The sequence below is a fragment of the Athene noctua genome, chromosome 30 (genome assembly GCF_965140245.1).
Source record: "Athene noctua chromosome 30, bAthNoc1.hap1.1, whole genome shotgun sequence".
Classification (NCBI taxonomy): Eukaryota; Metazoa; Chordata; class Aves; order Strigiformes; family Strigidae; genus Athene; species Athene noctua.
In genome coordinates, this window is record NC_134066.1 from 1,493,253 (window position 1) to 1,513,174 (window position 19,922).

A 19,922-nucleotide genomic window follows, 5' to 3' on the forward strand; every position below is an offset into this window, starting at 1 on the left:
CTGCCACTGAGGATGTTCAGCCACTGACAGACCCCAGGGACTGACACACAGAGACAGGAACAAGGCTCATTCCTCATACTGGTGGAACTGGTCCCTACCTGCAACTGGGATGAAGATCCCGGCACAAATCACAGCTCAGGCTGCCAACAGCGAGAACTCCCCGGCTGGAAATCCCACAGCAAACCTCGGAGCGGCCTCACCATGCACCTCCTGGGCCACCTCAAAGTTTGAACTGTGATGAGGAGAGCTTGCTGCTTCTTGGAAAGAGAAGAGGGCCATTTTTCCCTCTCTACACCAGGACTCATATAAAAGGAATAATCTATATTCGTTTGGATTATACAAGCTACAAAACACACCTTAGCTTCGGTTCCACATTTAACCAATCGCAGAAGCCATTTGTTGCCTCGTATATTACAAAGCAATAGAGATTTAAGGGATAATGGTCATGGCGGCAGAGTATACAAAGCAATAAACTGCTTTTGAGGTTGGTTAAATGCCAAGTGATGCTGAGGCCTCAATGCCATAAACATTATTTCTATTATATGACAAGATAAGAGGATACAATAAACCACAAAGAAGAAAAATCATTTTCTGGCCTCATGAAAGTTCTGGGCTTCGCGTTTCTTGGACACTGCACGAGCATCACCTCAGTGGCATGGGTTTAAGGGGAATAAATTGTTAAATTAAGGGTGGGTTTAAAAAGCAAACGATTGTTTGAGGAAATGGCCTGTATAACTGTAGCGCTGGAATTAGGACCTGAGTGATGATTTGTGTCACTTATAAAAGTGAAATGGTGTGGAGTGGGGAGGCAGAGGCTAGGGAAAGTCTTGGTCCCAGTAGAATATATTCAATATTATGGTCCCTCCATTAGTTTGGGCAACAGGAGTGGACAAAACAGTTTTATTAATAAAGATGTTCCTCCGTTATGACACTTCATAAAGCCTCGAGCATCCAGCACTCCCGAAGCCTTGAGGAGAGGAGCAGAGGAGGCACGACGGTCGGAGCAGGACGTCTATCACCCATCTAGCACAAATTAGCAATTAGCAATTTGTATCGACCAACCTACATTTCACACCGCCACCTCGCCAGCCCCCAGGCACCCCGAGAAGGGTTGAACACGGTTTTATAAGGGAGGATCTAGAGGCAGACACTGAGCTCTTGGTAACGAAGCAGCGCCAGCGCATCGGAAGCCCCTGCCTTCCTTCCAGACCTTTGCTCTAGATGCCTTAGGACAGCCCAACTTTTAATTACCTTGCGCTAATGAGTCAGAGCTGTCTCATTATGCAGACTTAGTTAATACCTTTCAACTTTAATGGCAAGGCTGAAGTTTACAGCCAACACTTGGTTGCGCTGAGGCTGCTTTTCATCACTCAGTATGTTTTAAATGGGATTAGAAGATTTTAATAACGATTAGCAGCACACACCACCCCCAGATTAGTTTCACTCAACAGATTCAACGAAAGCCTTACTTGAGGCAGCGCTCTACATCTTCCACAGACATTTCAGAGGCAGGGGCCTGCCTCCACCTCCCTCCTTGCCTTCAGACAGCAGCAGGGGGGGGCCACGTCCCACCCAGAGAGGGCCTGGGGGAAGGGGGTCAGGGAAAAATGTGTCACCTGTCCCCTTAGAGAAGAGACCAGATAAATGACCTTGGGAAGAATCTTTTTTAAAAGCAGTATATGCGGCACATTTAGAAGTCAGCTGTGTCACAGCAGACTCACTGTTGGGAAGCGATCGCGTACAGAATCCAAAAATAACAACCATTAAAGACCTAGCAACCAAAACATGTTTACATACCCACTGAAAGCCCACTAGCTGTGATGCTGGGGGGGTTACAGCAATGTCTGCTCATCTATTTTCAGTGGCTGTTCCCTCTTCCCCCTCCTCACTTCCCTGAAAAGTTAGATTTTTCAGCCTTTTTCTACATAGAAAACAGTGAAAGAAGAGGAGGAAAAAAAGGGCATCCAGCATAAAAGATGGGGCTGGTACCAGCTACAGTGGGAAAGAAGCAGCTAATCGTTCAAAGAAATGACACCGGGAAGGAAATTTTTATTTTTCCTTTAAACCAAAGGCGGAAAATCACCGCTGGCTTCACAGTAATTGTCTCCAGTCTCCTGTTCAAATTAGTTTGGCTCTGCTCTCCCTTCTCCCTCTCCCGTGACCTCCCATGCTGCTGCACGGCTCAGCACAGCGTTTGCAAGAGGCAGATCACTAATTTTAGCAAGCGGAAGAGGATGGGGTGATTTGTCCCCGTGCCCACCTTCCCAGCTGACAGTGAAATCCAGAAGCTCATCCCAATTTACTCAGGACCAAAGCAGCTCGTTCCCATGGGAGCAGCCCACCCAAACCAGAACGCACCCCTCAAACAGGGGAACACCCAAAAGAGCAGGAATCTGCGGGGATTAAAAACAGGCCAATGGATCGGGCACGGGATCAAAGGTTGAGAAATGAGAGAAAGGAATGGAGCCATTGTGGTGGAAGGACACAGCGAGCCAGGCGTTATCCCAACAACGCTGACCCTGATAAGCAAAGAAGCTCAAGAGCCACCACGTAAATTAAGCAAAATGCACCCGAAGGTCTTGGAGAATCAGGAAAAAAAAAGGCTGAATCCTACAAGGAAGTCTCCCTTCCCAGTGCCAGCCAGAGTCTGGCTTGGTTTTGAGCTGGAAAAAAGCTTCCCGTGCTGTAAGCAATGACACAGCAGCACTTGGGCATGCATTTGTGTGTCTGGGTGAAAAAAACATCAGGTTACCTTCCAGAAAGCTCAAAATTCTGGCTCATCCAGCCTCTGACGGGAGCCGCAGACACTCAGCACCTGGGGCAGGTCAGGATGTTTCTGCAGGAGCTCACACGGAGCTCACTGCCCCTTTTTGTCCCCTACGGTTGAAGAAAAGGGTCTGGAGCTTTTAGGAATAAGGGAATGAACTGAGGTAGGTGCAGACCCCTCGGACCTTTACGAAGGCTTCGCTTTAACCTGAGTCCACGTGAAGAAGCCACTTCTGATGGGGTGATCCACGGGGGCTTGTCAAGGCTCAGGGTTTAGTGCCAAAAGGCAGCACAAGCTGCTGAGGAAACAATGCAGCATGTGCTTCAGAGGTCGAGCCCCGCAGACAGCTGCTGGCCACCATCCGCTCCCAACTTCAAATTCAGATTTATTTTTAATATTCAAAGCTAGACATTGCTCTACCCTGTCCAGCTCATTGCAATTTTTACTCCGCTTGCCCCAGAAAGCACAGCTCACCAAAGGGGAATTTTAGCTGATGATCCTTCCACGACGGTCTGTGCAGCTCTCGGGTACCACGGCGCTTCGCCAGCTGCGTGTTAGCAGCGAGCAGGATTTGTAAAAGGCTCTTAAAAACCTTCAACGTGAGGCTGATGTACAGAACAGAGGGCAAAAAAATTGCTCGTAAGACACTAGGACTTAGAGGGAGAGACTCGGGGCTCCGAAGGACTGTTAAGGGATGACTTGATCAGTCAGCAAACACCTACAGACATCAGAAATTTGATAGGAAGGATCTTCTGTCTAACAAACAAAAATTAGCAAGATCCACAGCCTGGAAGCTGCAGCTGAACAGGTTTAGACTGGAAATAAGGCATAATTTTTCCTTACCAGTGAGAGCAATTAACTATTAGAACAACTTAACCAAGGGCTGTGGTGAATTTTCCATCACTGGAAATATTTTAAATCAAGCTTGGATCATCACTATTTAATACATGCTCTGGTTTGAACAGGTATTGAAGGACGTTCTAGGAAACTGTGCACGAGGTCAGGTTAGATCACAATGAATCATACCGGTATGAATTACCCGGATTCTAACATTTCAATATTAACATGAAGAATTGTCAGAATTACCCATAAGCAGCAGTCTGGAACAGCGAAAGGAGGAAGCAACCACCTTTATATGTCATTTGTGGGAGATTGTGGGAGATTAAATTTAAATACATTGTTGTTTGCCTTAATTGCTTGTTTGAATCCGATTTTAAGGTTGTATGATTGAAGTCTTCACATCATTAAGTGCTCAAATACAGCTAATACATTTTATAAATGACTTGCACAATTTCACAGGCAAAGAAGTTCAAGATAAAAAGCAGCCTACAGAAAAAAAAAAAAAAAAAAAAAGAAAAAAGAGGAAGATCACCTGCAAGTGGATAGAAAATGCTTCAGATGAGACTAGAATGACCAAAGAGCTGAGAAGCCCTGTGTATTTTTAAAGAGACCCAGTCCCCAAGAGTTACCAGATGAGATTTTTGACCCATTTCTGTGCTATAAAAATAAATGCGTCACAGAATTCACAGGCGGTCTCAGAGGATGTGCCCTGGGGATGCAGAATTAACTTTAATTTCAATTGAGAGACCCACAAGAGGCATTGAGATATCAAATACACTGAAGAACTGGGCAGGGGGGGGGACGGGGACAGGGGCAGTACCCTGGGACCAGTTACAGCTCCCAAACACGTCACAGACAGAATAGTTTGGCAACCCGACATCCAACGGTTGCAGCCAGGAAAACAAAGTGTGTGCACATCACTTAATATCTAATTAAAAGCCACAATTCCGCCCTCTGCTTTTCCCTACAAAAGGCATCTCAGCGTTCTGAGGTTCAAACGCTTCAGAAGAGACAAACCCAGCTCTCCCTGGGCTCTGCACAGGGCTCTGCTCCCACAGGATCCCCAGTTTCTAACAGCTCCCGCTAAAACAGCCCCAGCAATAATTGCACAATCCCCCTGTTCCTCCCATTAACGTGCCCCGGGAGTCACCGAGCACCAGCCCGACCTTAGGCTCGGCTTTGGGAAAGCACCAACTTTAGTGCAAAACCAAGCAAAATGCAACGGAACTTCCACTCGCCTACGGGAAAGGTCGTGCGACTGGAAAGGAGATGGGAGTCATTCAAAGCCAGAATTATTTGCCCTAAAAAAGCAAGTAAAAGTTTTTGCAAGGCCACAGCCAGCTCTATCGTGCTGTCCGTGGAGGAAAAATTCACAATGGGTCTTTTTTTCTTTTTTTTTTTTTTTTTTCTTGCCAGCCCAGAATAGACTGTGGCAGTTTGGGGTTCACGTAACACAAACCATCAACTGTCACATTCTCAGCTGCTTTACAGAATATGCTATAGCAGCTAACTCATCCCGACAGAGAAGGAATAGCTGTCCTTTGGTTAAATAGCCTTGAAAGAAGATGAGCAATGTTATCAGAAAACATTAACAGGAGATCAGCATGTTTTCTCTGGGCTGTGTGGGTCTCATGGAAAACACCAGCAGAATAACAATACGCCACAAAGCAAGGCAAATTTCATTACTTTGGAGTGCCTGCACTTGCTCATAACCTGAATTTACACACTGCAAATCCTCTGATCTGATTACCTCCAGTGATCACGTAAAACACCGGCTTTAAACTCTTTGCCTCAGTGATAAAACAGCCACTTTGATTCACAACGACACATTCACAATAAAGTATACTGTAAACGTACCTGTCCACAGCCGGGGGCATTGCACACAAACGGCCTGTCGTCTCCCATATTTCATGCAGCTGAGCTAAGCTGAGGAGAGAGGAGAGAAGAGGAAATTGTTAAATAAGCTAAAAAAATTAAAAATATCAAGAGCAGAAGCTGCCCTTTGCAGGGCTGTAATTAATCAACGCTGCGCTCGCAGGGTAGGAGGATCTTTTTCTACCCTAGACACAATCAGAGAAGAGAAATTAATCCAACCCAAGTTTAAATAAGACTTCAGAGGGCCCAGTCGATTTTTCACGTGTGAAGAGAAAGCGCCGTGTCGCAGCTTAGAAGGGCTCGTTGGGAACTGTGACAGCGAGACAGTGTGGGCCAAGGGGCAGGAAGGGAGCAGGAGTTTTCCACCCCTGGGCTCCCACCAAGGGTCACCACCAATTCTCCAGAGGGTCAAAGGCTTTTCTGCATCTCAGTGTCAGCACCAAGACAAGGGGACAAGGCTCATCTCTTGCAAAGGGCCACCCAGCGCAGCGAAGACCCATGAAACACCCCCCGGATGGAGGATGGTGAGGAAGGGCACAGCCTGCCTCATCCTCCCTTAGTATTTACAGTAGAAAGCACAGACACACAAGTAAAAAACAGTGGCAATCTACGGGAAAAAAAAAAAAAAAAAAAAGTGCAAGCAAGAAGCGATCAAATAAATCCAAGTCCTCTCTATGTACAAGTTATATTTTCAATGGGAGAGAACTAAAATTTGTCATTTAATTAATTAAGGGATTATAGGAGTGGTGCTCCGTTTTACAAGGCAATAATCTGGCTCCCTAGTGGGTAAACTACAAGGCTGATGGCAGGGGTAGTTTATCACAGATTATAGCCAAGGATAACAAAACACTCAGTCCTATTATGCTACAAGTGAAGCTATTCTTATTAATAAAAAATAAGAGTAAATAAAGTAACCCCCACCACCTCAAATTCAAGAAATAATGGTTCCCTCCACCCACTGATATTTTTATAGCAGGATTTTAAAAAGCTATAATAAAGCAAATGCTATCTCTTCAGGGGGTTTACTGTGTGAACATGTTCTGGCTGTTCACGTTGCTTCCAGCATCTCTTCCTCCAAGTTCAGCACTTGGCTTCAGCGACGCATGTCAGCCTGCTCCAGCCAAGAGCAGAAACGAAAGCAGAACGGGGCCAAAACGCGTTCACGAAGACACAGGCTCTTTTAGTTAGCTTTTTGCATTTCTAACCATTAATACACGCACGCACACACGCGCCGAGCAGCAGCGAGAGGGTGGGGAGACTTGTTATTTTTAGGAGCTATATGAGAAAGTGCTCTGAGAATGCGACTTAGCAGCAGAGGGTGAATGCATGCGCTGCAGAAAACAGTCCCTTTTGCTTTTGTTGAAAAGACTCAGAAATCAATTGTTGCTTAATATGAAAAAAAAAAAAAATTATTTTTCTATGACCACGTGCTAGGGCAGCGTGCAGCTAAAATGGGTGGCTACAAGAAGTGGAATTCCCCTCCCCGAGTGCCAGCTCAGCCACAGCACACAATGGTCACAACCAAAAGCTACGAGCAAGCAGCTGCCAGTTCTTCTCCCACAAAAAAGGGAGAGACGTCCACAACATTAAACTGTGTTTGGATTTATTAAGCAAAACTCCAGGGCCTACACAAATATGAACTCACAAAGGATAACTAGCCCTCTCACAAATGGAAGAGGCGAGCGGCCAAAACGCTCCCTAGCACAGGAGAAGCGTAATAATAAAGGCAATAAAGATCGCCAGGAACATCCACCCACCACAGCAGCCCTCCTAGAAAAGCCCCCAGAAGTGACCTGGGGCTTGTGGAACTGGAGGGTGCTGTGGCAGGAGACAGCAGAGCTCTGGATCTTCACCAGGAAGATTAAAACCCTGGCCAAGGCTTGAGGTGACCCGGGCGCAAGATGAGGACACATTAAAAGGATCGGGCTCTCCCCACCATCCTTCTGCGCTTCCACCAAACCTCCAAACTGGGAACCCAGGAAACCAAAATACTGACCCGCTGCTCCCTAAACAAACGGGGATGTCACCTCCATCCACAACCACCCGATCCTCCTCCAAGAGGAATCTCCTTCAGGCCCTGACTTACACACATCCTGTAGCCATCCAGCGGACAGACCAGCCACGGCCACAACCTGCTCGGAAGGCACAGAGAAGCCCAGGGCTCCCTCAGGAAATTTGAACACGCAAAAGCTGTCTCTAGCAAGGAGGGATGAAGAGGTCAAACCTTCTCGTAACGCCAAACCACCGCTCAGATCAACTCCCTGACGCTGCAAGGAAGGGAAGCACAAAACTGATTCAACACTTTTTATTACCCGCACTTCACACCTAAACCTTCCAGTTAGCTGCACAAAGCTACAGCTCTGAATGAGTCAAGAGACAGGGCTTAGGCCTTCATCACCCACCCCTAGCAGAGGCAGCCCAATTACTACTCTCTCTGTAAAAAAATAATAAGAGAAATCAGACCAGACACAAAGGACACATCGACTTAACGACTACTAGAGTTATTTTACCATCACCTTTGCAGTATGGCAGCTGGTAAACACTTTGATATTGGGATAAAAAATGAAAAAAAAGTCAACACATGCTGTCTTGGGCAAGCCAGACCTTATTTTTAGCCCTCCCAACAGTCTTACTTTGTGCCTGTCCTCCTCACCCATGAGACCCTTAAGGATCTGTCCCACAGCTCTCAGCACCCCAAGGCTCCCAAGACCTGCCCTCAGTGTCTGCCAAGCTGAAGGCAGAAGCAAGAGGCACTAGTTCCAGATTTCTCAATCCCTGCTTAGTCGACGATTTGTGCAGGCTTTGACAAATTGGTTACCCACCTACAAAGCGAGGGGCAAAGCTCTTGTAGGCGCTCACGGGTTGGTGTTTGAACGGCACTTTGATGGTGTGAAGAGCACCAGGAACGACCGTGTGAGAGCCTGGAAGCTCCTCCCAGAGCCCTCCCAGCCAGGTGTGCTGGTGAACTGGTCTACAAAGGCAGCCTGGGGCTTCAGTTTTTTTACCATTTGTTCTCAAATCACAAAACCCAGAAGTCCTCTGCCAGTCCAGCACCGAATTCAACAACTGTCAAGTGATGAAGCAGCTCCAAGTTAAGAGCTGTGCTAATGAGAAAGTCACCGAACTTTAAAGGACAGTTGTAATGCCCCTCGCTGCCAAAGTCAGGCTGGTGCTGGAAGCGTTTGAAGACTTGTTTAAATCACCCTCCTACGTTTAAACTCGGCTGCGGGGGATGAGGTTGGGGATGTGTTTATTCCATCCACAAACAAGTCTTATTGTTAAACATGTGGCATAATTATTACAGAGGGAGACTGCTGTATTTCACAGGGCAGCCCACCCTATGCTTTTTTAATTAACACAGGTCAGAGATCCGTCCTTACTGCTGTCACTTAAGCAGCCTGCTGCCTTCACCAGTATGAAGAACTTCAGGGTCTCGCTACCTCGTGTTTATGCTTCCGATGCATATAAAAGCTATTTGAGAAATTAAAGAAATGGATCAGCTGTCACTCCTGGGGTTTTGATAACAGTAACTGAAACGGAGAGCAGGAAAACAAAACAAAAACCCAATGGCATTTCAGGCTGCCTGCCAGCTACTTCTGATAGCATAACAAGCAGCTCTATTAAAAAAATCAGGACCAACACACTGCAAAAACCTCAGTTTACTTGATCTTGCAAAGTGTCAGGAGGATTCACTCATTCTTTAAAGAAAGATTTAGCTGCTCGTTCACTACAGAATATGACTGGTATGTACATACATGTGCTCAGATTTATATCACATTTAGTCAGGATAAATTGCTTCAATAAATTCTATTCTTAAGAACAGGCAGAATAAGCAGATGATTGGATACTGGGAACACAGTCTCATTCCTCTTCCTGCAGCCGTGGGACAGTATTTCACTGTTTTGATGATTTTTAGCATGTTGGAAACAGCAAGGGGAAGCGAAGAAATGCAGACAGATTACTGAAGCGTGCTTCAAAGTTCTGTCAGCACAGACCTGACAAGCAGCTGCCGTCTCGTGGAAAAACCAAAAAGACATTTTCAACCAAAATAGGCTGCATTCCCCAAATCTGTCTGTGCTTTTCTCTCTCTCCTGCCTTATTAACTCATGCAAATAACCTATAGGGTGTCTGGAAAATGAAGTAAACCCAAAGCCACGCTTCGCAGCAGTCTCGAGCGTGTGTTGTGCTGATAATCAGGCACCCCTCGGAGTTCCCACAGGGTACTTAAGAGTACAAATTTCCTCAAGACTGGCTTGTCTAGAGCAGAGCTCTCAACGGGAGCAACTCCTCGGGAGCACGCACAGCACGCAGAAAAACGGATTAAACACGAGCTTTGCATCCAAGGGCGCATCTGCTCCGTCGTGGATCTCATTCCCACCTTCAACTGCAACTTTAACTCCTCACCAAAGCAACTGCAGCGTGGCAAGGGGATGTCTGTGAGGCCAGACAAGTGTAGCCAGGACAAGGGCCACCGTTTCTCCAGCACTGCTTATCCAAGGGTGTCAGCGCTGGCAGAGCAGGGACGACTTTTTCCTGAAGTTAATCTCGTTCTTGATTTGTTGGGGATGTCGCCTCTTCCTACTTCTGGCACGGAGATAAATGAGAAATAATTCTGTGGAGTGGTTCAGTGCACCCCAGGATGCTGGGCTGGCAGCGAGCTGACGAGGGGCTCTTCTGCAAACACCACGAGGCAGAGCCCCGGAGCAACGTTCCCCCCAAGTCCTACTCCCAGCTCCATCACTGCCCTGTGCTGGGATCCTGGGAAACCCACTGACAATTGCTTTGCAGCTGGAGAAAACGAACCCTCTAGAGATTAACTGCACACCCACGTAGGCTCCACTGATTCCACTGCTGCAAGAATGGCATTTGTAGGGTATGAAGGTATTTAAAGTTTTGATTCCGCAAGGAACTCGTGCGCAAAGCCTTTTGTTAATTCAAGTCCTTAGCTGGGAGGGATCACATGCATTTTTAAAGGAAAAAGTAATCAAGTCACAGCTGATGCATAATAAAGTTAAGTATTTTGCTCTGTGTGCTATGAGGCAGCATGTTTTAAATGTCCATTATCAAAAGAGCATTTGGGGCAGCCTGAGGCTTTATTGATAGCAGAGGGCCTCTATTAAGTTCAGAAGAACTACAAGACATTGTTTTGGAGATGATTATTGGTCTGATGAAGAAAGAATTGGAGACAATCTACTTTACTTTGAGGCTTTGGAAAATCTGAGGCAAGAGTGTGAACACAGTGGTGCAGACACCACATCAATTTTGTGTGTAATACACCAAGCACACTGCAGATTGCTTAATAAATAATTCAGTCAGCAGACCCACCTGAAACTTGCTGGAAGAATTCCCTTGTGAAGAGTCAAGAGAATTAAAAAGGAAAACCCTTCAACAAATCAAAATATCAAATTAGCACCGGCAGAACTCAAATCATACAAAAATCCCCTTAGAACCATGGAGGGTCATAAATGAAAAAAAAAAAATCTATCACAGGCTGAACCTGGGCACCAGAGTTTGCTCTCAGCTATGAAGAAGGTGGCAATCCAAGGGAGGTTTAGACTGGACATGAGGAAAAAATTTTTCACAGAAAGTGTGGCCAGAGAGTGGAACAGGCTGCCCAGGGAGGGGGGAGTCCCCATCCCCGGGGGGGTTTAAGGGCCGTTGGGATGAGCCGGGGGGGGATGTGGGGTAGGGGAGAACTTTGTAGAGTCGGGCTGAGGGTTGGACTCGATGATCCCGAGGGGCTTCTCCAACCTGAATGATTCCGTGACTAATAATTCACCCCTATAATGGACATCGGGAGACCCACAGGCTTTGATACAGCTGCTCCGAAGAGGAGACCACTTACCACTTTGGAACTATCCTGACCCCTCAAAAGTTTCAGCCTAACAGAAGAAGGTCATCTCCACGTTTCAGAATATTCCCTTAGATTAAAATACATTTAGGACTGTGTTTTAACTAACCTGTTTGCAATACCTGGTGTAGACAGGATCAACTGTAATCCAAGGTAGCCGTGAGGATCCCTAATCTAGGCAAGCCCCTGCAAAGGGAAGGCAGACAGATGGAAGTGAAGAATTTTGCCCCCAGCACCGGGGATTAAACATCACTGTGCCTCCTTCTACACAACAGCAAGAGAAGAGCAGACTCTTCCCAAGGAGCCGTGTGAGGGCACAGCTGGACAAGCCTTTGCCAGTTTTGTGATGACAAAGCACACTGTAATTTGGAGGAGATTCACACACACACACACACCCCCCCGCTACCATCGTTTTAGGGATGTAAAGCTCCACATACGTTTCTAATGGGTGCCTGGGGAAGTTGCTTCACTATTATTCTTCCTTATGACTTCTCCCAAAAGTCCACCAGAAGAGAGTGCAAAGGAATTGCTGGGATGGGAAGGAGGAAGGGAGTCCAGTCTAGGACATTCTACTTAAGAGTGGTTTTAGTAGGCAGCTCATTTCCCCCAGCCCAGGCCCTCCCTCTCTTGCACAAGATTCTCCCCAGTCTACTAGAAGACTTCTGCCTTTTCCCACCATCACTGCTGAATTTCTCAATCATCCCTTTTCCCCACCAACATCCACGCACGCACACACCTTACTCATCCCAATCCCTTTCTGCCTCCCTGGATAAGAGCAGCAGCTGGCAGGTACATCACACACTAACAAAAGGTAGCATTTAAACTTGGCAAAGGACCATAATCTAGGTGTGAAGTTCTAGAGAGGTTAAAAGCGATGCCCAGGTTTATCTATAGACAGGATGATCTTTAAAATTAAAATATTTATTTTACCCATCTAAACAGGCTCTTGGTACTTGTAAGAGCTGGAGGGGAAAAGGCTGAGGTAGTATCCAACGAAAGCCAAAACCTCCCTTTCCTATCCCAGTGAACTGAGCTGCCCAGCAAAGCCTCTATTTCCAGCAGAGAACTTGACTGGGACACTGGGCTGGGGATAAGCCAGTTTTTCTTACCTCAATAATCAAAATCTCCACTTATTTAAAAGTTCAATTCTTCCTGCAGAAATTAAAGTCAGCCCATATGCTACTTTCCCCCTGGTACACCAGTCCATAAACTGAAGTGGTCCCAAAGCATGTTAACTAGCCCATTAAGAAAAAAACTAAGCCCGTTATCCTAGTCTAGACAGACACCTAGGGGTAATATTTTAACTCCCTTAAAAGGAATTAGACATATTACATGCATCAACAACAGCAATGAAAGACCAGCCTTCCTGAAAAGGATTTCCCCCAGGACACGTGTTGGCACCTCATGGAACCCATTTTAAAAACCAGAATTAGGAAACAGTTTAGGAAGACACATGAGAAGCAGGATACACGTTTTCAAAAGCACATTTAGCATTTATGGACCTTTTCATCCAAGATGCTCTGTATCCTTTCAAATGTACTGTTTTAGCTTCAGAGAGAAGAGTTTTCGAGGTGTGCCTGGAGCCACAGGACAAGTCATGGCTTTGGCTGGCAGCGTGAGCCTGATGCCACAGCAAGGGCCACAGTCAGACTCTTAATTGTTTTTAGTCCTGTTAGCCACAGCCACACTTTCACAAGCACACGTTACCACAAATATCCCACACCCGAGTGGTAAGAAACTCAATCGCTCTCATACGTATCAGGATCCAGGTACGAGCAAATGTGGGGTTTTGCGTTCACGAAGCTTTTCTGGACCTGTTCCAGCTGAATTACTGACAAGCAGCTGAGGTCTGGAAGCAGGCTTAAGCCAAGATTTGTAAATCTGAGTCATGCCTCTGCTGGTTTGCAAAAGTCATGAGCAACTGGCCCCTCATCCCCTCCGAGGACGTTGCTGGGTCTCCTGTGTTACCCTCCAACAGTGGCCCTACATCTCCTGCACCCAACACCGGGACCCTCACAGCTCCCACAAACTGGAAAACACTTTTTTTTTTCTCCCCCTGGATCACCTCAAATCCCCATCAAAAAACCCTTTTCCTTAAACCTCAGTGTTAAGATGGAAGAAACTCCCAGGTCATTAAAACTCTGCTGAATGTTGGGGGATAGAGCTGGTAGGAAAAATGCTCTAAAAATAAGGCTCTATTGTTGTACTTGCATGTGACTATTGTTATTGCAGGAATGCTTGTGCCCAACACTCTTGCATCTGTGCCTTGCAAGACAAGCTGAAATACTTCAGATCCCAACAAACACTTGGGCGTACGCAAAAAATTGTTCTGCTTCGAGTGTGCCAGCACTGCTCCCCTCTCCAGCACAAACGCGCTTCCTAGCGTACCAGTGCAAGCACATTTATGGTTTATTCCCATAAATCATAAGGATAAACTTTACATTAATATGACCACAAAATTAAAGCTAGAGGTTGCACCAACTATGAAACAAAACCAGAAGAGCTGCAGAGCAACCTCCTAAAAATAGGCTTAAAGTAGAACGGGAAACAAACGCAAACTGCACGCTCTGCTGACACAAGTCTCCCTCTGCTAAGATTTACTCGCCTAGGAAGACCTGAGTGAAGAATGAGCTGCAAAATGAGTTAGAAGAAAGAAAATTGCTAGAGATAGGGACATCAAGAGAAAGGACGTACCTAGGGAACTGACTGTAAGTTAAGATTGTCAGTGAAAGGTGCGGTGCAGAAACAAAAGGGCTGTTAGTTTCCAAAAGATGAACAGATGCCTGCAGGTACGATCAAGCCTCCCTCGCTCTGTATTCTGTCTGTGCAGGAGTTTATCTACAGTTATTTTTCAGATCCAGTAAAAGGCTCCAGTCTCCCATCGCGCTCTCTTACCCCTCAGATTTGCAGTCGCCAAAAGAACAAACAATTGCTTGAGCGCCGCACTGTGAAAAGGGACAATTTAGGGAATTTCAGCATCAGTTTTTAAAAGTCTGCCAAGAGTTACAGCAACAATGGAAGGAGAAGTGGTGAGGAAAAACAGACAAATCACACAGGATAACTGCGTCGGTGCCTTGGTGTCAGGAGCAGTGCCCCAAAACGGCTCTTGCCAGGGGCTCCAGGGTGAGGGTGTTTATATGAGATGAGCAATGCCATCTGCAAGCAAAAAGAGGGTACCCAGATGGTTCAGTGCAACTGCCACGTCCTGTATCACTGCAGGATGCGTTCTGAATTGTTTTACTCTCCAAAATGAAAAAGCACCCTTTACAGTCAGACGGAAACCCCATCACACACCCCAGCCTCAAGGCACGCAGGAACAAGGCCAAGCAAAGGTGCAGCTAAAGGTAAGATGTCTTTCTACCCACAAGCAAGACAGAAAACCTGACTGCAATTGTCCCAGGCTGTTAAATAGGGCAGAGAGTTTTCAAGAAGGGTGGAGGATCCAGTGGGGGCTGTGACTTTTGCAGGAAAATTACAGTACTTAGCTGACAGCAGGAGTAAAGGCAGAACTGGATCAGAAACAACGTTCTCATAATAACCCCCATATTTCCCTGAAAACAAAAAGAAAGGAGTCTTCGTCACCTGGGATTATTACGAGGTACAGCCCAGGTACTGCTACACCTGTGGCAGGCAGAGCTTGTTTTCCCTTGATCGAGTCACCGTGCTTCCTTGCTACTGTTCTCCTTTTGGCACGCCAGTTTAAATGCAAAAGGTAAAACAGAGCTAGGAGTTAACTTTTTATGAGACTGAGCTACATGGGATTAATTCTCAGAGACTAATGAGTCGCAAGGCCATCCCAGATCAATTTGGGTAACTTTGTTGAGACCTGGGAGCCATGCCAAGAGCATTAACAACCCGAGCTGAGATACAAACAAGCCTATTCAAACACAAATAGTGCTCAAGACACTAGACCAAGCCCCAAGGACAGGCAGTACACCGCTACTGGGAAGAAGAGATAAAACCACAATAAACTAGATTATTATAGATGGCTGCACAGAATCTGTGCTGTAGCATACATCTTACTACAGGAGAATATAGAAGATCGCTGGCAGACTCAAGACAGAATCTGTAATTGCCACTGGGAGCTGGAACTGGAAGAGAGGTTGGTTGCAATCAAAAACCCAACTGCTTTTTGGTAAGTACAAGGGAAAGACAGTCAGGCTAAGACAGCCATTTCTACCCCGCTAGCCAAAAGAGAAGGAAGTATAAGGCACTGCCCCAAGCTCTCAAAAATAGCAAGAGATTTCCCACTAAAATGCAAGGAAGGAAACATGTTGCTTTGAGACCGTTCCGGGAAAGGCTCTTTATTATTTTTCTAAGCGCAGCCATTAACAGCTCTCTGCCTCCAGCTTCCTGACCATGGAGATGAATATTCAGCGTAGGGCGCTCTGAATCGGATCCGCAGGGTCACAGAGGCAGCTGCACCCAGAAAATGCATGGAGGGGAACCCAGTCCTTCTGCAGCACTCGCTCGGGTTTAGCATTCCCCACGCCGCCCCGGCTTCACCTGCGACGCCGCGGTGAGGAGTCAGAGCACCGTAACCCATCCTGAAGTGGGGTAAAAAACCCGATAGGTCAAGTTCTTCCTTAAAAAAAACAAACCAAGAAAACAAGCCACTTCAACATTTCGGCTTCCTTGTGGCAGGGTTAGCTCTCCAAGATAGAGGGTTAGTGCCCAACCTGCTTTTAGGTGCTTTGTAAAGTCCATTTGGCACCTAATTTCCACCGGTGAATGACTGCTGACTCTCAAACTAAATTAGATGCCTGCAGGGACTTAGGAACAGAGCTTGTTCTGCACCTCTGGGTGCCCAGATCTCTGTTTGACTTTCGCCAGCTATTGCACGCCCAAAGACATTGCGAAAGATTTTAAGTTTTACAGGGAGAGGCCACCATCAAGCTCAGTGAAAACGCACAGGCTGCTGTTAGTTCTAGACTTTGACTTGAAAGCTATTTTGGGGTGTGAGGGAAGGAGTGAGAATGTTTGCTTTGTAACCAAAAAGCTACAAGAGAGCTTAAAATTGTCATCTGGGAAAGAAGGCCAAAAGCCGATGCTATAAAATCTGCTTTAGAGGTGTAACACCCTTATGCTTTATAAGCTTGATAAAGCAAACCCAACTGTATAAACTGGAATATTGGCAAGGAACTCGCTTGAAGTAAATCTCCAACAGACATACAGTATTTAACAAGTCATTACGAGTTAACCTACAGCGCAGGGTGAAAGCAAAGTCTGACCACTTAACCATCTGACTGTACCTTTCTGGGTGTTCAGCACTGCTCTTGAGCTTGGAGAGGATCCCCTCCCCACAAGAGCATCCCCAAATACCTGGGACTGTATGACCTCGACATATCGAAGACATGCTAAACCCTCATTTGTAAGTGCCTTAAAACAGGCCGTGGAGCTTCACCACCCCAGCGAGCTGCAGTCGCTGCTATCAGAACAACTTTTCCTATCAGGCTTCACATTTGGCCCTAAAGTGACTTAAAAAGCCGCTTTCCTCAGCTCACACAGGAGCGAAGTAACAGCCCAGCTGCAAAGAGTATTTCCAGGTGCTTTGGGAAAAGGGTCGAACCTCACAGGAGAGTCGCTCTCCCCCTCTCGGTGCGTGTGTGATGGGAGAGGGAGGCACCGTCAGAGTCCTGGCAAATGTAAAATAAACTCTGGTGAAAGGAATAACACGGGCCCCAAAAGCAGCGCATCAGTTATGAGCAACTTCACAGAGACCAGAAAAGCTTTTCCCCCTGCAGTTAGAGCAACAAAGCCCCTTGGCTGAGAGCACCAGATAGCCCGAAGGCTTTTCCCAGCACAGCTTCCACCAGTCCTCCCAGCTACACAACTTACACCGCTTACAACCCTCTTACAAACAGTAACGAGTTTACCGTTACCATAACAAAAAGTGTAATTGGTTAACGTTGCCTCCACATTAGGGTCTGGCAGGATAAAAACCATTATAGAAGCTCCATTGTCCAAGAGCCTCCTCACACTGGCCAGTCTCCAGATCAGATCTGGCCTGGCCTCCGACTTCAGAGCAAGGTGTTAGAGAAAATCTCGTGTCATCGCAGCACGCCTGGGCCCCAGATGAGCCACAGGGATACCCGTACATCACAGGCAGCACAAAGGGAAGGATACTGTTGTGGATTGTTGTTTTTTTTTTTCTCCATCTATGCAAAACACTGTAGCCAAAAAAAGTGAGACCAACTGCAAGAAGCTTGAGTGATCTGGAACCATCCTCGGGAGGTGCTTCTGCTCTCCAACACAGACCTGAAGGACGACGATGCACAGATGCCTTGTGAGAACTTCCCAGGTTTGGTGTTTTCCAGGTGTGAGGAGCTCGGATTCCATCTCACTAACAGCACGTGTCCTCCCGCTCCTCCTTTCACAGTCAGATTCCTGAGAGAAAAGTAGCTGCTGCTCTTCAAATACCTACTTTAATCCTTGCCAAACATCACTGAAGCAGCCGTAGCTTGGCAAAACATGCTTTAACATAGGCAAGGTTTCTCTAGTTAGGTGCCAAGTATCAGATTTCTAATATGAAAAGGCATCTGTCCAAAGGGTTTCGAAGCCTTTGATGAACATGAGACAAAATCCAACATAAACCAGCAAGTCAGCAACTTCTCCAGGCAAGGAGATGGAGAAAGATCATCTCTAAATCATCATCCAATTACTCATATGCCAAAGTTGTGTTTCCACTCCCAATTTCTGGAGGAAAGACGGACGCTACAGGACGTCTCTAAGGTAAAGATGGACTCTACAGGATGTCCCCAAGGTACAGATGTCCCTAAGGTGTAGATGGGCTCTACAGGATGTCCCCAAGGTAGAGAAGGGCTCCACGGGATGTCCCCAAGGTAGAGAGGGGCGGCTCCACAGGACATCCCCAAGGTAGAGAGGGGCTCCACGGGACATCCCCAAGGTAGAAAGGGGCTCTACAGGATGTCCCCAAGGTACAGGTGGGCTCTACAGGACATCCCCAAGGTAAAATGGGCTCTACAGGACGTCCCTAAAATATCTGCACAAAGACACAAGGGAGAGACCAAACTGCAAGACCCTCAACACTGCAAGAGGCAGCAAGGCCCCAGGCACAGTTCATCACCAACTGGTTCCTCCACGACCTCCTCCAAAACAGGAGGAACCACATGGAAGGCCCCGAGCCTCCCCACTGCGACCAGACAAGCCTCCACACTTCTAATTCCCACTGCTGCTGTCACCTCCAAGGTCAGAGCAGACCCCGCTGTACATGTGTCACCAGGAGCAAGGTGACAACCTAAGCGTGAACGCAGAGCCACAACAGGCAAGAGGACGTCCACGTCCAACCCTAACCAAAGCAACACGGCACAAACGTTCCCCACAGTCTCAAGCAAAAAGCTTTTCTTTCCTCCTTTACACCACAACCAACTGAACCCTTTGCAGCCCACGGAAGAAGAGGCTCTAAGCAGAAATCACCAGGTAGGAAACGTTTCTGGCGGTGCTTCCAGCAGATTCGAGTTTGTAGCACGATGACACACCGAGTAAACAGATCCTCTAACAGCCTCCAGAGCTTGGCACTATGGCTCTTGGGTCGCCTTGTGCTTCTTCATTAGTGGTGATACATCTTCAGCTATATACTTCTTCACAGCAGGGACAACATATTGCAAGAGATCTACTACAGGAGAGAGAAATAATTCAAGTTTAAGAAAGGAAGGAAAAACCTAAGAGACTCACTGTTTCTTACTGAGTAGAGATAATTATAAGAAAGCCATGACAAGCCTTAGAGAATGCATTATTTTACCTAGGAAATGCCTAAGTGACCTAGAAACTGGAGTCCCATTTCCTGAAATTATTTAGCTGCTTAAGAGCCCTTGTTTCAATGAAAGTGAGAAAAAAAGCTGCTGAAAATGGGACATAAGAGCCCAAGTCAAGCTTGAACATATTTTCCCACAATGGTGTGTGAATAGTTTTAAAGGAAGATCAAAGTCAAGGCTGCATGGAGTTAAGAACAGGAGAGCCTCTTATGTAAGCGACTACCTATGGATAAAACTCTTGTCAATGAATTAAAATAACTGAAACGGCACCAGCGGGACAGGGGACGGAAAGGCACGACACTCCTGTATGCACGCGTGGTCATAAAGTAAAAATATTTTGTCCCACCTGTTATTATTTACATCACATGTGGGCATTTTTATTTATTTAGCATTCAAAGGCACACACATTTTATGGCATCATTATTTGATATGCGAGCCCTAAAATCAGAGGGGAGCAAGAAATATTCCAAACATAAGCAATGTCTAGAAATCTGGTACATTATTGTGAGTTGTTTAACTAGAACTGCATTCCGCCTTCGGAATGATTGCGGTTTAGCAGTGAACAAAGCAATGATTTCCTATATATAGTTTACATAATTCAAAAATGTGAAATCTTACACAGATGAAGGATACGGCATCCTAAACGTGGATCATACAAACGGGCGCTCTATATGCATTAAAAATAGAGAGCTTTCAAGAAAAAAAAAAAAAAAAAAAAAAAAGAAAGCAATGTGGGGTAGAAAGATGAAAAACATCCACAAGAAGAGCGAGCATCCCTCAGAAGTTTCTCACCACCTCCACCAGTAAATGTAGT

The 19,922-nt window shown here is 46.3% G+C and overlaps 1 protein-coding gene across 2 annotated transcripts in view; it reads right to left on the reverse strand.

Moving 5' to 3' along the window:
* LOC141972025 (cyclic AMP-dependent transcription factor ATF-7) overlaps nt 1-19,922 on the reverse strand; it is a 66,109-nt gene that overhangs the window by 39,440 nt on the left and 6,747 nt on the right. For both annotated transcript variants that reach the window (XM_074929759.1, XM_074929760.1), the window contains exon 2: nt 5,465-5,533. In XM_074929759.1, coding sequence (XP_074785860.1) covers nt 5,465-5,512 — 48 coding nt within the window. In that variant the 5' untranslated portion in view covers nt 5,513-5,533. The remainder of the gene's footprint in view (nt 1-5,464; nt 5,534-19,922) is intronic.